The sequence below is a fragment of the Oncorhynchus nerka genome, linkage group LG14 (assembly GCF_034236695.1).
Source record: "Oncorhynchus nerka isolate Pitt River linkage group LG14, Oner_Uvic_2.0, whole genome shotgun sequence".
NCBI lineage: Eukaryota > Metazoa > Chordata > Actinopteri > Salmoniformes > Salmonidae > Oncorhynchus > Oncorhynchus nerka.
In genome coordinates this window covers 49014277-49031593 of record NC_088409.1, presented here as the reverse complement: position 1 = coordinate 49031593, position 17317 = coordinate 49014277, and the positions used below count along the sequence as shown (strand labels likewise).

At 42.7% G+C, this 17317-nt stretch overlaps 1 protein-coding gene and 1 pseudogene across 2 annotated transcripts; one reads left to right on the top strand and one right to left on the bottom strand.

Moving 5' to 3' along the window:
- Positions 1–7120, top strand: LOC115141378 (riboflavin transporter 2-like). 2 transcript variants are annotated; one of them, XM_029680175.2, is made up of 4 exons: positions 1–193; positions 4246–5320; positions 5650–5773; positions 6073–7120. In XM_029680175.2, the coding sequence occupies exons 2-4, from the start codon at positions 4281–4283 to the stop codon at positions 6283–6285; spliced, it is 1377 nt and encodes a 458-aa protein (XP_029536035.1). In that variant the 5' UTR covers positions 1–193; positions 4246–4280; the 3' UTR covers positions 6286–7120. The 2 variants fall into 2 exon arrangements, with proteins under 2 accessions (XP_029536035.1, XP_029536034.1); XM_029680174.2 differs by lacking the exon at positions 1–193 and adding an exon at positions 2593–3048.
- A 7285-nt stretch (positions 7121–14405) lies between these two features.
- LOC115141377 (nuclear factor of activated T-cells, cytoplasmic 1-like) overlaps positions 14406–17317 on the bottom strand; it is a 61241-nt pseudogene continuing 58329 nt past the window's right edge.

The window sequence follows — 17317 nt, the reverse complement described above, 5'->3', positions numbered from 1 at the left end:
GTTATTTAACAGACAGACACATCAGCAACCTGCACAAGGTCGCTCCAGAGCGTAGCGTATCATCACGGCAGCCTCACACAAACATACTCTGTCAGAGGACCATCACATTGCGCTGTGGGACTCAAACACCGGCAGCCAATATCCATCAACTGCATCCAACTCTGTCTGACTGAGAGGAAGCTTACAGAGTCAGGTAGGCGCTTCCTGTCAGGTGTTTCGGTCAGGATTGGAAATTTGTCATTAGTAGATGAAGAACTACTATATCGTGTTTTGAGAAGAGTTGCGTAAGGGGTTGAATACCATCATGTTTACATGGCCATCTGAGGTTGAGGATCACTGGTATAGATATATAATGGGGTGGTATTTTTCCTGGTTGCTTAATGAGTTATAAAATCATCACTTTTATTTTACTGTCTTTTTATAGATTTTATTTGACACATGACAATTACTTTTCAGGTGTGCATAACTATCATTTATCAAGTTTACACGGTAATTGGGATGGACTAACAGAAGCATATTTGACTGTATTTGGAAAAGAAATGACATAACATTTTGGATTGAGAGATGCAACAAAGTTCCTCAGGTCTCTTCAAAGATAATTGAGGAACTTAGTATTTTTCTTACTTTACATCTTACCTAAGACGACATACCTCATAGGATTTAAAATGTCAATTCACGTTAAGTTGCACACCCCCTTTTCTAGCAATTAGTGGTACAGTACAGTATATCCAATATGAAGTTTGGTGTTCTTTAGTTTCTCTTCTTCTAGCAAGTAATCGGTGTGAAACTAATTTGATTGCAATTATTTCCACGTCTTATTTTACAGTCAACAACATAACAACATACTGAAACTTTTACCAAGAGTTGCACAAGGAAGAACAAATAGGAATGGTCTTTTTGTCACAATGATTATTCATGTAAAGTAGAAATAATGGCTGGATTGGTTACAACTGTACAATACCAAACTAGTTGAACTGTGTGAAATACAGTATGGATGATGTTAGAGCTTTTCCTTGAAATTACATGGGGTAGTTGAAATGTGATCGCGATTGCATTGCATGTTAATTGTCAAATGCAGATTAATGCACTTTCTCATCAGTCCTCATATCACTCTGTCTTTCTCTTGTATAACTGTTCTGGGAGACCTTTCATAAAGAGGCGAAGGGAAAAAAACGAAATCAGATGCTTTTAGCACCATCTACTGGTCTACAGGCGATGTACCGTATATTCCAATAGCGTTTAAGTAGGACCCGCAGGTCTACTTAATACTCTTGTTGATTTCTACTGAAGATTTGTTGTGAACAAGTCAAACAAAAAATGGCATAGTTCAAATACTTGTTTCAATCAAACAGAGTTTGCCACGGTGACGTGTGATTTTAGAAATGTATGTATTTTTGCCGAAAGTGCACTTCACAGTCAATTCTTCACTGTGAAGAAACATATGTTCACTCTAGGCTGCATCCATCTGTTGTTTTTTTGTTTGTTGGCAAAAACAAAACAAGTTGTAAGAGCTTGAGGAAACACCTGCTGTTTCTCTTGGGGAAAATATAAAAACAATTAGGTAATAATCCTTTAGTATTGTGGAGTTTTTGTATTTGAATGCTTTAAATTGTATGCTTAACATGGGTCACTTTTTTCCCATTAGACTGGTTCATATGCTCCAGCTACATAATGCAGTGTTGGGTCCAATTACGCAGCCCAACATTCATCTGAATCAGGAGACAATCATTAGACCAGAGCAAACTAAAGAAAATGTTAACTGACTGAATCCATATGTGAGAAAAGGGTAGAGGCATGATGTACTCCAAACAGAGGATTGTCGACAACATTCCAAGGTAAACGCTGCCAACTCAATTGGAAATTACCTTTGAATGTCAAGCGAGCTGTAATCCGGTTATGGATTGAACCCAGCCAAAATTGTGTCATGTCAAATTAACAATTAGAAAAGATCAACAGCACAATATGACTGTGACAACATCTGTAGGCGCCATACTAGAGGGTAGAACATAGAGATAAACACATGTATCAATCTCTATGGGGTAAACACATTTAATGACTCTCCAAGGATTCAAGGCTGTTGGAGAGACGTGCTGAGAATATGGGACAGGAAGAAGATTGAGCAAACAAGTCAATCCTGCTTTTCATGTGTTTTGGGTGTGTTGTTTTACAGTCAAGTCATAGACATTACAGATACACAGAGTGGTCAAAGTAGCATATACTGCATTTCCTTTGAGTAGGTTACTCAGGGGCACAGTGACAACTTGTTTCATCATCAGCCTTTCAGGTCTGTGCAAAAGGAAACCTGTACTGGAAACTAGGAGCAGTGACACTGTTAGTAGTGTCACGGTCTCAGGTTACAGTCTCCTAAAAAAAACTATCTGGAGTAGTCAGAACTGCCCTCTGACATTCTGTTATAAATACACAGCTTCTTATGACTGGTGTGTAGTATAGTACTTGGCAGCTGCTCTCTCTCTCTCTCTCCCTCTCTCTCTCTCTCCCTCTCTATCTCCCTCTCTCTCTCTCTCCCTCTCTCTCTCCCTCTCTCTCTCTCTCTATCTCCCTCTCTCTCTCTCTCCCTCTCTCTCTATCTCCCTCTCTCTCGCTCTCCCTGTTTCTCTCACGCTACAGCCAACGTTTTCTGTTTAGGGGGGCAGAGCCAAGGTCATATTTTCTAGGGGTGGAGGAGAGGGGGAGGGTACGTAGTTGACCCCTCCCCCTTCTGCTACTGCAATTTGCTCTAGTGCTCTAGGGGCTGCAGGGAGGCAGAGCACATGGCAAAATTATTTTTCGAACGAGGCTCCTTTAAATCCGGGGGATTACGGTGTCATAGACAAGAGGAGCCTGTGTACTTCCTGTTCTGTCAATTGAATGGGATACACGGAATTCGTGAGTGTGTGCGTGTGTATGTAATAGCGATAACGAGGGGGGAGGGAATATGAACTGAATGTACACACTTGCCGGATAATGTAATAATGCTCTGATCACAGTGGAGTGAGAATTTACCCAAGAGAGAAGGAGATATAATAGGCAGTCCCACTCCATCACAAGGTAAGATTATCATTCGTCTGAGTCTAAGGGGAATTAGAAAATAATTCCACAAGCCTCTGTAAATCCATCTGCTCCACACTGAAGCTGAGCCTGTTTGTTAATTAGGCAACATGGGATAGAGAAATAGTCTAACCAATAGTATTATTGGTTTGACTATTTCCTCATCACTCACATCCCATGTTGCCGAATTAACAAATTGTCTCCGCTACAGTGTGGAGCAGATGGAATTATTATGTCTTCCGTGTAGGATGGATTAAAATTGAAGAACAACCAGGAAGAGGAACTGAGGTACTGTGAGCATACAGTATACACATAAGGTTATGTGTGTGTGGGTATCAGTACGTATGTAAACAACAACAGTGTTTCTCTCCATTCATACACTGATTGAGGTGACTCCTCAACTATTCAGTTTCAGACGTTGAATTACAGGCAACTATGAATCAGCAGAAGTAACACCCTCTTACCACGTTGTACTTGCACAGAAAAGGATGAAGTGTAGGTTCAGCCTGTGTATATGGGGCTGTTCCGAGACTAGTGAGTTTGTATGTGAAAGGTCAGGTACTCTGTGCCAGACTCAACAGACTCAACATTCGGGGTGAACGGGGGAGGGAAGGCTGCTGAGTCTGAGACTTATGGTCACATACTGCGTAGCAGACAGGCTGGCTTTGGTAACCAATGACAACGTGGGTGAGAGGATACCCCCACCAATACTTACACATAGGCAAACCTTGAGGAGAACCAAGGGAACTAAGGAAATGTAACAGAAAAGGATGAAGTGTTCATATAATGTTGTCATTGTGATGATGTTGCAGAGTTGAGAATGGGTATTTTGATTTAGTTCTGTGTTCTGGTACAATGAATAGTTTTTGGTAATTATGCCTTTCAGCACCCCAACAAATGTCAGTTCATGTTGTTCACTAGTTTGCTCCAAATGGGGGAGTGGTGGTTGGGTTGGAGGGTAATAAAGGAAATATATATATTTAAAGATATGTATGAATTTGCCAAAAAATATGTGGGATTGGAAATGATGCAGACAATTGCATTGATGGAAGCTACAATCTATCTGCAATATTGTATTATTGATTTATACCCCCCCCCCCCCTCAATAAAAATAAAATATCAGTACATGATCAGTATTATGGCAACGTATGTTGTTGCATTTTAATCATGAAATTGTGCATTGTTTGTGTGTTTCAGGTCCTTGTTTACTGGCTGTGCCCCTGCCATTCACCATGACTCTCCTAACCCACGTGCTGGCATGTCTCTTTGGCATGGGCTCCTGGGTGGCCATCAACGGGATGTGGGTGGAGCTGCCCCTCATAGTGCCCGAAATCCCAGAGGGTTGGTACCTGCCCTCTTACCTCACTGTGCTCATCCAGATGGCCAACGTGGGGCCCCTTTTCGTCACCCTCATGCACCGCTTCCGCCCGGGCAAGCTGGACGAGCGGCCCGTCATCTACTCCATAGTGGGCCTGGGCGTGGTCGCCACCTTCCTCCTGGCCTTCTTCTGGAAGCACACGGTGTCCCTAGCCGGCGCTACGCATAGTGTCCCCCTCCTAGTGCTCTGTTTCCTACTCTCTGTGGTGGACTGCACCTCCTCGGTCACCTTCCTGCCCTTCATGATGCGCCTCGGGCCCCAGTACCTCACTACGTACTTTGTAGGGGAGGGCGTTAGTGGCTTGGTGCCTGCCATAGTGGCTCTGGTGCAGGGGGTGGGGGTGGTTCACTGTCGGAATGCTACAGTGGCTAGCTTAGCCAATGGGACCTTAGGGATTAACTCCACGGTAGGGGCCAGTGGAGAGCTCCAGGCTCAATACCAGCCTGCTAACTTCTCGGCCCAGGTCTTCTTCCTCTTCCTCAGTGCCATGATGGTGGTGTGTCTGGCCGCCTTCCTCTTGCTCAACCACCACCCGGCCGTGGCCAGGGAGAGGAAGCGCGAGCACTACTTCAACAGAGGCCTGGCAGAGGAGAAGAGTGACCAAGCCCTGTCCCTGTCTCACAGACCTCAAGAGGAGAAGCCCATGATCAGTTCTCCGGATGGCCACCGGAGAGCCCGGCGGAGCTCCTTTGGGACAGGCTTCTACAGTGGGCCGGAGGTGACGTTCATCTTTGTGGTTCTGGCCTGGGTCAATGCCCTGACCAACGCAGTGCTGCCCTCAGTGCAGTCTTACTCCTGTCTGCCCTACGGGAACCAGGCCTACCATCTGGCGGCCACCATGGCAGCCGTGGCCAACCCCGTGGCCTGCTTCATCGCCATGTTCCTGCCCTTAAGGTAAACCCAACTCTGGATTAGCATAACTGACTGATCAATAATTTACTGAACATAGACTCTCTCAGATCTATGCAGTCACCAGTGAAGGCTGTTGAAGGTAGACATGGGGAGGAGTCATTGTAATGGCTGGAATAGAATGACTGTCAGTCACTGAATCAAGTTGACGTCTATAAGAAAATACAGAATAAACAGCATTAAGTAACATTGTACTGTCTCATCCTAAAACATACAATACTTCAACGGATCGTTTAACTAATCCAAACACCTTGAATTTTCCAACCCACTTCCTCAACTCACCTTCTAGCTTGTCCTTGTTCTTTTTTTTCCAGGTCGTTGGTGCTGATTGGGCTTCTGACAATAGTTGGGACAGGGTTTGGTACTTACATCATGGCCATGGCTGCACTGAGCCCCTGTCCTCTACTGGTCCACAGCGTCTCAGGCACCGCACTCATAGTAAAGGCTCTTTCTGTTATTACGTCATGGAATAGAGAAAATACATGTGTTACGTTGCAAGATTGCTGATATGATCTGAACACAACATGACTGTCAATTTGATTTCATTGGGCCATTGAAAACGACATGTTTCCGAGTGAAAATGAGATGTTTGAGGTCAAGCAAAGGCTTCCTTAAACAACAGTAAACAATCGAACTCATGTCCTATTGGCTATGTAGTTAATGATCCTCTAATGTACTGTGAATATTGACACAATGCTAGTATTTTGTTTGTAATGTCTATCTACTCTCTGTTGTAGGTGATCGCCTGGATGTTGTTTGTCCTGACCCTCTCCTATGTGAAGGTGATCATTGGGGTGATCCTTCGGGATGAGGGCCACAGTGCCCTCGTGTGGTGTGGAGCAGTAGTACAGCTTGGCTCCATGCTGGGTGCCCTGTCCATGTTTCCCTTGGTCAGTGTCTATGGACTCTTCAAATCAGGGGACCCTTGTAACACCATGTGCACAAAGTAGGGATCAAGATGTGGCTTACTGTTGAAACTCACTGTAGAAAACAATAATTGTTGACACTGGAAATGTATATTTCATCATGTGAGTTTGTCTCTTTAAACTGATTTTGACGTATCTAGTCTGTTGCCAAAGCAATTAAATATCTCCCTATGGTTGCGGAAGGATCTCTTTGAAGCACATCCTCAGATTAGAAACTAAATGGCACCAAACCATTTGTGTTTGTTTTCTGTCGAATAAAGTTGAAAAACATAGGGTCTTAATTTAATCACCTTGTTGCAAGATAGCTTTTTCTGCAATGCAGGAGCTATAAAACGTGTAGTGTATTTGAGGTTTATGGCTTCTGAAGTTTGCAATTTCCACTTTGACATTTTCAGACTTAATTTTCCCTTGTGAAAATGTTTTCATTCCCTATAAAATGTTGCATGAATTATAATCCACATAATAATTGACATTTCCTGTTGCTGCAGGATTATTTTCCTGCTGTTGCAAACTGGCTCAAATTAAGATCTGAAATCTGTAAAGTGTGGGAGGTCAACTTTTATCGTTACAAAGACCACAAAGATGATAATATTTAATTGCTAAGCTTTTTGCAATTCTTCTTTAAAAGAAGCTGAATGTCTTGGAATATGTTACAGGGACAAAACAGTGCCTTCATTTTGGAGTTTCTAGTACTGCAAATGTCAACCAAAAGGTAATTTATGTTTGTTCTTTACCAGTCTATGTTTAATGTATTTTTTTTCCAAAACCAAAATTTGTCTTACATGCTTTGTATACGACCTTACTGCAGTCATAATGTATGGCTCGAGTCAATTAAAATGTATACATTTAAAAAAATATATATATATATGTTTTGTATTTCTCTACTAATTGCTTACTTCATTATCATATTTCTGTAGTTTATTTATCACTAGCATGGGTATAAAGCATCACTGTAATCATACTTCGATCCTTCGCTTCCAGAATTTGACCAGTAGGTGTCAGGCTAGGATAATGGTAACACGAGCTGAGCGTGAGATCTGAACAGAGCAGGGGTCCCCATCCTGGCATACAGCTCAGACCTATGGATACCACATATGCCTTCAATCTGACTGCAAGATCTAATGGAAAAGTATTTAGTTATGAATACAACTTTTTTTTAAATGTATTTTTTTCCCCCCTTAACACTGCTTTCTTAACAAGCGTGTATAGTTCATTTTGTGTAGGCATGTTCCTGTTACTTATTTAAATTTAAGTCCTGTACAGTAGCTGGATCATCGGGGTAGACTTACAGTATGGTTTAGGATTTTTTTAAAATGTATTGATATACAACACATTTACTCACATTAATGTTACCATGAATATAGCCCTTTTATATTCAAGATCATTTTATAAATATCACTGTATCACATTGATAATGATGAAGGGTAATTGTTTCTATATTTTTAGGAGGCCTTTACTACTTTATTTTTTTTACACGAGTCATTTTCTATTTGCCCTTCCTTCTGCTTTTTGAACGCTTCCTGAAATTGCTCAAAGTACCGTAGGAGTTGTGCATCTCTCTTGAGTATTGCCCCATGCCACTAGAGTCATGTCTCGATCATTTCCCGAGTCTCACCCCCTCACAGTAACTTAGTGAGAGCAGTTAATGGGTGCAGGTGTGTGCTCCTTTTCTCTACAGACCCCCTACAGATTGAGAGCACTGAGGAACAAAGTCATAGCCTGATTCAGGCCCCAGTGGATTCGTCATCTCCTGTCGTCTCATATCATACATGTGCTCTTATGTCTATTTGTGGCTTTAATGGTTGAAGTGTGCAGGGGCCCATCGATAGAGGTTAGAGAACTTTTAGGTGCTGAGTAATATATGCAGGGATTTCTTTGACTTATCCTCTATTTTGTCGAGAGAGCCCTGGCCAATTAGGATGCGTCTTCTGTGAACGCTGTTGCTTCTGTGAATGTGCAAACTGAAATGCAGGTGGACTGCCCTGACCTACGTGAAGGTGGGTGCTTTGGAGTAGCAATGGCCATCTCTCTCTCGAACCAATTATCTCGCTAAGTCTCTCCCTCTTGACTCATATCTCACACTGTCCGTTTCCCTCTCTTGGCTCCCTTTGATTATGCGTACAGCATACGTTGTGATCCTAATTTGAATTGAAAACATATGAGGGGAAATCCTAGCTCCCGCTGCTCTTTAACGGGCCGATGTGGGATTGGAGAATGCTGAGAATGATTGAATTTTGTGTTGAGGCCAGGAACGATCAGGTCTCGCCTGGCGTTATGCAATCGACCATTCTCCCCTCACAACGCGACGTCTGGTAAAAGCCAGAGAGGGAGGGATAGAAAGCCCGACGTCTGGACCAGACCTAAAAGGGATTTCTCTAAATGATTCAAGGCAATACGAAAGGAATGCTGAGCGATCAGAGGAGCCAAATGAGATTTGATTCACCACTTCAAATGCAGAGACTCTGGAGGCGACTGCTTTTAATATTGCTAAAAAAAAAAAAATTTACACTGTGATGCTTGACACACTATATTTCCTGACGGACGGAAACATATGGTTCCTATAGGAATCCTGCTAGGCACTATTATTTATATGATTATGTCATGTCTGTTTTCCTTCTACTCTTTCCACCGGCTTGGCTGCATTTGAAAGTCTTATTGAGCAAAGGCCGGCTTACTCCAGGCTTTAAAATTACCACTTTGTCCAAACTCATCAAAACACTTTTATTGCAACTTCATACTATCATTTTGGGCCCTTTGGGGACGGCTATAGACTTTTGTTTTCCGTTTAGCATATTACAGAGTTGTCTTGACCTTGGCTACTCCTTTTGTGCGACCATGCACAAAGTAATCAAAAGTTAAAAGCAACACAAGGTAGGCACCTAGCAAAAAAAGCAAATATTTTCTGATAAAACATTCATATGGGCTATATTATATATCAGGCAGGAAATCATTGGAGATGACAGGGTTGCCTTGCAGCTAAGTCCAGTATGGATTTACAAAGTAGATGGCTACTTCTAATATCATCCTTCTCCCACCCCTTGTCAACCAATTGTAGCTGACTGACCTACATCCGGAGTGTACTACCAGAGTGTACTATATCTATTTTTTGCAATACTTCATCAAATAAATTACATTTGTGAGATGAATGAAATGAACGAGTTAGGTACTCTATGAATGGCAAGCTTTACTGCTCTACACTTCGTGAACCATGAGGCCACACACACACACACACACACACACACACACACACACACACACACACACACACACACACACACACACACACACACACACACACACACACACACACACACACAGTCCCATCACAGAGAGTGCAGGGGCTTCTGTTAACATAATACTCGGCTGTTATGAGTTTTCTGTGCTACAATGCACACAGTAGGGACTATGAAACAGAATGTCCGAGCTGCGGTCAGAGAAGGAAATACCTCTGTGTTTACTGGCTCTCTAAAACGTGGAGGCACTTCCTTGTGAGTCCTCTGCGAGTCATCTGCTGAAGGCCTCGAAGCAGGGCATTCAAAACCGATTTGAGATGGATCACAAAAGTTCTCATGTGAGGGGAATTTCTGGATCCCAAATGGTATCAGGTGAGGAAAACCCTGTTGGACCACAGAATGTGAGGAAAAGTAAACAGTTATTAATGACAAAGGTTAGTTGTGATGGAAGACACTATTTTCTTAAGTTACTTCATTGTTTTGCTCTATGTGATATATTTTCTTGAAGGTAAGACTATTCAATCCGTACCGCCGAATTTCAGCGTTTCACCGGGATTGACATTTAAAGGCAATGTTCCCGCGTTAGCCGAGACTGCATTCACTGTAAACACTGCATACGTTGGATCAATCAGAAATGACCTTCACATTTCTATTGCTTCAGCGATACAGAGCTCTAGATGTTCACTAAGCATTTTATTTCCACGTCTAACACACATCTTTAGCTAGTCTGGCTATGCTGATTCTCTACACGCTGAATAAGGCTGCGGCCCGAAACGTGTCCGTGCAGAGCAATTTGGATTCAATGAAGATTCTTTTCTGGTGTCCTGTCCATCTCATTTACTGCATTCGGACAGTGAACCAGACTTAAACCTCCTGTTGAGAAGTCCTATAGTCTCCTCTCTGTCAGGAAGCCAATCCACCAGGGGTGTGCCAGCAGGTCACCCCGAGGTCACGCCGGGCATCCATTAGAGTGCTCATTTAGTGGATTGCTCCTTTAAGAGGAGGGATCGGCCTGTTAAGGCAAAGAATCATTACCCCCTCGTCCCGCCCCCACCCTGCTAACAATCAATACAGAGGGATCATTAAAATGAATAGCTGGACACTCCCCTTTTCTCCGGATCCTCATTGTGAAATCAGTGTCAGGGGAAATGAAGATTGAGCCGAGAGAAGGCGTCTAAAAGCCTCCAGTGATTGTCATGAAGTCATCTTAAGCCGAGAGCCCATGGCTGAGAGAGAGAGAGAGTACTAAGCACCCACCTGAACTCTGACTAGCCCTGCTTTTAGCCCATTAAGAGCAGCCCACGTGTCTGCTGCTACTGTAACATCAACACAACTACATAGCGTATACAGAACTGTATGGTAGACAAGCTTGAGTGCAAATAGTAGGGTCGATGACTGTACAGTATGTGTGTGTTTCAGGGGTTTTCGCATGAATTTAGAGCACTAAAAAGGAATCAGAAGGGGATGTCGGAATTAAATGCATTGGATTGATTGACACACTGAAACCTTATGATGATATCAATAAATGGACTATTTTTGAATGATTTTCAATTCAAGTCTCCTCAAGCACAACAGTATGTCCTCGTCAGAATTGTTTGAATCCTTGCATGACATTTCACGCATCGCAAAAGAGAGATATAGTGAATCAAGTTGAATGATTGCAGATGAAGAAAAGATACGCACACAGTTTTTCCAGTCCATCTGGCTCTGTCTTTTTGAGTGTCTCTTAAAGTCACTTTTAAAAGGGGATTCGTCTTTGTGACCGCAGTGATGTGACCATGTCAGTGGGTCATCTGTTGGGCTTGTCACATGTCCAGAGGGCCCATGTGGAGAGAGAGTGCACCTGTGGAACCCCCAGACACACTGATGCACGCACGCACGCACACACGCACACACACACACACACACACCCTATCAACCCTCCTTCCCCGCTCCCTATGAGGGGCAATATAATCATTCATTCTCTTCACGGGCAATAGATGCTGATCTGAGACCAGCATTAATATCGCCACTATCCTGCTAAATTTGCATAACGACATACCCTTATGTCTCTGTGATCATGAACAAAAATATCCATGCAGTTTTCTCCTTTACCCAAAATAGAAAAACATCTAAAACATCTCTATTGCTTAGAATGACAGAATATCAAAGTCCAACTGTATGCATGGTCAAGCAATCATCTCTTAAAGCATCTCTTAAAGTCGCCCCCATGGCTCTCTCAACATGTCCTTCATAACAGAGGTAAGTTATATCCCGGATTTACGATCTGCAGATGGCTGAACTGGAGGAGAGGAGAAGAGAGGGCAAGAGCCGAACCACTGTGCCTAGCTATGCATTCACTTTATAAAAGCAGAAATCAAGGGCTCAGTGGGAATACAACGAGAGAGGAAGCGGAGCCATAAAGAACCTGTAAATCTACCCTCTGAAACGTCTTAGCGGTGCCCCGTGCCAGGTGAAGGGTGCACGAGCGCCCCCCAGGGACCAAATGGCACGAGCTGGAATCATTACCATTCACTGGGATCACTGGGATCTTTTGTCACTTACAAAGGAAGCACATAGAATCAAGCCACGTAGGTACATCTGTTAAATCTGTCGATGTATCTCACGCTGTCTTAGGCCACTTCATCAAATACATGCCCCTATAACATGAACATGAATAGGACTCTTGATTGTCAGTTCGATTGTTCTTCTAAATCAACTATATGGGTCCTCTAATAAAATGATAGCGGTTTCAATGATTTCTCAACTGTGTCAAAGGGTAGCTGTGTCAGAGGAAGACCTAGGTGAGAGTGGGCGCCAGGAAAAAGAGGCGTGACTGCGTCTGTAAATAGAGGGACTATTTGGGGACTGCCGTGGGTGTACAGGGGAGCACCGCCCAGGCCTGCCCGCCTGACTTCTGTCACTATGACGATGGGCCATTCGGAACTTTGCTGCGAGATGGAAAAAGTCTGGAGGACTGGCAGGTGGTACACAGGAGCGTGGTACAGCTCCCTTGGCGAGAAACACCATGCCACTCCCATTAACCACCCACTCCACACATGCAACACCTTACTGTAGGCTACACACGTCCTTGCAAAGACACCTGAAGGAAGTGCATGTTTAATTGAGTATAGCAGCTAGTCATGCTCGTCAGGTCAATCTGGATTAAGGTAAAGGCTTGAATCTTGGATCAATGGCTTGAATTGCATAAGAAGAAGAATTATGACCAAATAATGCCTGCTATTTGCAGTTCATTTATGTAAATACCTTGTTGCATCACCCCAAAAAATAACTGCCTATCTAAAAATTCAAAAATATATTCCATATATTTGAATTGTATTTCAACATTTTGTTCATAGATAGGCCATATCTGTAGACGAATGTATTGTTTCTTGCAAGAGACCTTAGAGGAAATGAATGCATCATCAGAGTTTGCATAAAGCAATGGTAAGATAATTGAATTTGGCCCATACACATCAAGGTCCTGCTGTGTCCATTTCAAGCTTTATTAGGCATATGGGGCCAGGTAGGAACCATCCAAGGTTTACCATGGTCAAATACTATAACACAAGAAAAACCAAAAGCTGTTGAGTTATAGAGAAAGTCTTCAACTAAAGCATAGCCATATGGAGCATGGATGGATAAGTTCAGAGCACGAGTTCCTTGTGCTTCGAGAGATGCATTTCGTAAGTGATTGATTCTGTGTCGCTGTACGGAAAATATTGTTTCAGTGTTGAGGGTAAATTAGATATGTAAAAATGTTATGTCATTCCAGACAGTCGGAGGGATAAAACACCATATAGGATTCCTGGGAATGATTTGTGCCAAAAGGAAAGGGTTTTTATAGCACACGCATAGATTCATGGACAAAGCCATCTGGTGGTAAAGACTGCAATATGAAACAGCTAGAGTATCACTGCATGTGTGTGTGTGCGCGTGTGCGTGCATGCGTGTGTAAAATGCTCAACGTAAAAATCAAATTAAAATCCTAATAACAGCAATGTCATCGTTATGTCATTTATTGATTCATTTTTTTTTATTTTATAGAACACATTGAGTGTACATAAAACACCATTTCAATTTCCATAAATATTTCATATTAAAGAGGAAATATGTTTCACCTTTGTGCCTGGATAGAAAATGAGTAAGAGTTACAATCATGTTGTAGCAGAGAGACAATAGAGAATAAGGCACAATACGTCAATCTGTTACATAGAGCCATGCTATCATATAGTCCACATGTATTCATGAAGCTACTTAATGGTATTGTAAAGCTAAATCATATATATCATTAGTGTTCTCTGCATGCTGAAGAAAGACATTGCACTAGATGACGTAGAAAACGATGGCGGATCTGTCATCCTTTATAAGAAGAGACCCCGCGGCTCAGTAAGGGCTGTCTGTCCTATCATACTTAGCATGTGAATCTAGATCCTATAACGTTTGGTCGTGACGGAAGAGAAAGCCGTGCTGCTACTATGGTAAAGTACATTACATACTGACTGAAGCCTACTGAGCCACTGTCTCTAACAGTAAAGAACGAAGAAGCTCGAACAATAATTAGGTAAGAAATCCTTTGATTATGAGGAAACCAATTATTGCCAAGCTGAAGGCGGAAGGCCCTTCTCCAGCTGTATTATACAGGCAAGGGGAATAAAGATGAAGTCTTAGATTGTCCTTATCATCCTATGGTATGTACATGCCAACCCAGTTGTTCTCCTTCGATATGTGTAGGAGGCTCTCTCCTGATGGTCTAAGCAGTTCTGAATATATATATATATTTTTTTGAAAGAAGGGAAGAGGGAGAGGTAGGCCAGAACGGAAGGATAGAAGAGGCACTAGGTGTCAAGACAGACGCTATAGCAACGAGGTGGTACACATTGGATCATCAGAAAAAGGAAGACGCTGAAAAAAAAAACAACAACGAGGAGCTAAACCGCGAAACTGCATAATAGATTTAAGGCATACACAAAGTACATTTCAAATACATGTTTATACAAAGAATATCATACACAACATTCGGTATAAATGGACAAGGACATAATAAAAAATAAAAAACTGATACACAAAACTAACCTATACACGTCCCTACTTATTTTCCAGCTATTTTTAGTTTCCCTGTAAACGAATGATTGAAGTGATCGAAGTGACGTTGCATTCTAGTCAGTGAGTGATGTTGTAAGGCACCGCCTGGGTTGCTGTGGTTTGCCAGGACGCTCTGACCAACATATGACACACCCATTGGCTTGTCCGTATATTAGAGTCCAACACACATATAAAGAAGACGTTATCAGTAAAGAAACACGTCATTCAGTCTTACTGAGCTGTTTGGTCCATGGAAGAGCAAGAGTTGTCATTTAAGGCAAGTGTAGTAATTGTCACAGTCCCTCCCATTATATCAAAGGCCGTCTCACATTATATTATAACATTCGTTCATATGGAGCTTTGCAGTTTCCTGTCAATGACCACCAGTCGACCAATCGCTCTGCAGCGTCACGAGGGGCAAGCGAATCAGGCATCTGGGAAATGTAGCAATGAGGAAGTGGTAATGTGAAAGCTCTCTGTTAAGGGGTTCCCCATGTGGATATAGGAGCTTTGGTTTGTGGTTCCTTTGCCTCTGTCCCTTTTTGTATCTGCGGAGAGTTTATGTACTGAGATGCACTGAGATGCTGGACAGGTCGTTTCGGATGATCTCATTGACTGTGGAGACAAAAGGAGAGATATTGTTAATCGAAAACCCATCCAAAATATACCTCTCATTATAACATCATCATTGTCACAATATTCATCTTCGTCATCTTCACCATCATCACCACCATTTTCTGCAGCTGTTACGTGTGCCGCATGACATTTTGGTGGTTAAAAGTTTGTCACTGTGACTTCTGCGGATTCATGTAAGAGTAATATCTCCACTTTCTCAATAGCAAAGTGAAAAATATATACCTCATTCTTAATCTCTTTTGACACAGCAATAAAATTGCTTTTCTTTAAGAATTTTCAGTGAATCACCACTGTGGGATTTAAACACAATTACACACTCACGCACACCCTTATTCTCTTTCTTGTCTTTCCTGTTCTAGATCCCGTGCCCTCATGTTTCCCACAGTCAGGCAGACAGAGAGCAGTCCCCTCTCTTTATCTGCTGTGTGCTTTGGCACATTGGAGGGGGAAGTGACTGACCCGAGCCCTAGGACTGGGAGCAAACTAGAGGCTCCTCAAGGCACTCTAATGTAAAGCAGAGGAACAGAGAGAGAGAACGAGAGATAGAAAGACAGAGAGAGAGATAGAGAAAGAGAGAAGGGCCACTCAGTCTGGAACTCAGTGAGGTCACTATCCACATCACTGGAGGCGGGAAAGGAAGTCAGCACCCTCCTCATATCCACTCTGCACCCACAGACCAGGGCAGACTGGGCAGACTAGGCCTACTTTATCAGCTCCTGGCCCACTGGACAAACAGGCATACAGTGGAGACAACCTACCCACACAGATATCGCAACCCCCCCCCCAAACACAAACACACAGACATCACCACCCTACACACAGGAAGAGAGGAGGGGGGGGGGGCAAAAGAGGGCACCCTTTCATCTATTGTGGCAGTAGAAGTGTTTACATGATTAAATAATGTATTTTCCTGGTGTTTCTATGAATATGAATGTCTATGGATATGAGTCATGATAAATAAGTTCAGTGTTTGAATTATGATTGACTGAAACAGCTTGGTAGAGGTAAAAAGGATGAAATAATTCTGAATATGAATGCACGGATGCACGCGCGCACGTGCACACACACACACACACACACACACACACACACACACACACACACACACACACACACACACACACACACACACACACACACACACACACACAGAGTTGGGGCTCACCTCCCTTTCAACTCCCACTGGAAAAAGTCAACCTGAGCCAACACCGCTAGCTGTTTTTACCAGTGATTCCGCTCCAGGCTAAACAGGCTTTTACACGTTGGGGTTATTTTTAGTTACGCCTCCTCGGGACAACAAAAAAAAGGCACACAAGCGTGTTATAATTAAATTATCAAACTTTAATGCCAGTCTTCAATTCCATGGTTGTGAGAGAAACAAGAAAATAGCTTGGGGCAGAGAAGGATTGTGAGGGAGGGAAAATCCAACATCTCAGCAGCATATGCCACAAATGTACCTTTTCTCTGAGAGAAAAGCAGTAGCTTCCTCGCTTCTTGTCAGTCAGGATAAAAACACTGACATCTCAACACCCACGTATTAACCACAGTGTTGTTTTTCTATGCTTTATCAACTAATATTTTCCACTTTAGAGGTGCAGGGGAAAAAAAGAAAAATTGTACAGGTAGTTCAACTGTCTGAGCCCTGTTGACGTTCAGAAAGCCACCGAAACAGGATGTGGCCAACTGTTACACCACACAACTATCACAAAGAGTTATTTTTGAACTAGCTAATGCCATCAGCTATCTGTATCTCTAGGGGAAAATAATCATTCTTAGGGGTAGGCCTCAAAATAATTGACTGACCAGGGACAAATTAGTTTGTATTCGTGTTTGGTGTTTTACTGTGCTTAGAGCTCCCCATAAGATGTCATGTGAAACTTTATTGCAGTATTCAAGGTCCACCCTATTATGAAGTCTGTCTCTAATTATATACCCGTGTTGCTAGGTAGGGGCTGTCCTAAGTTGTAGGCTAGTATCAAGGTTAAGGCGTCAAGCCCTGGATCTTGTTCATGGAAATAGCTTTGGAAATGGTGATGGAAATGGTTTCAAATCAAATAGAAATCTAAATCAAATAGAAATTGGACAAGTAAAGGTAGTCCTTCCCTATTTCAGGCAGTTTTCTT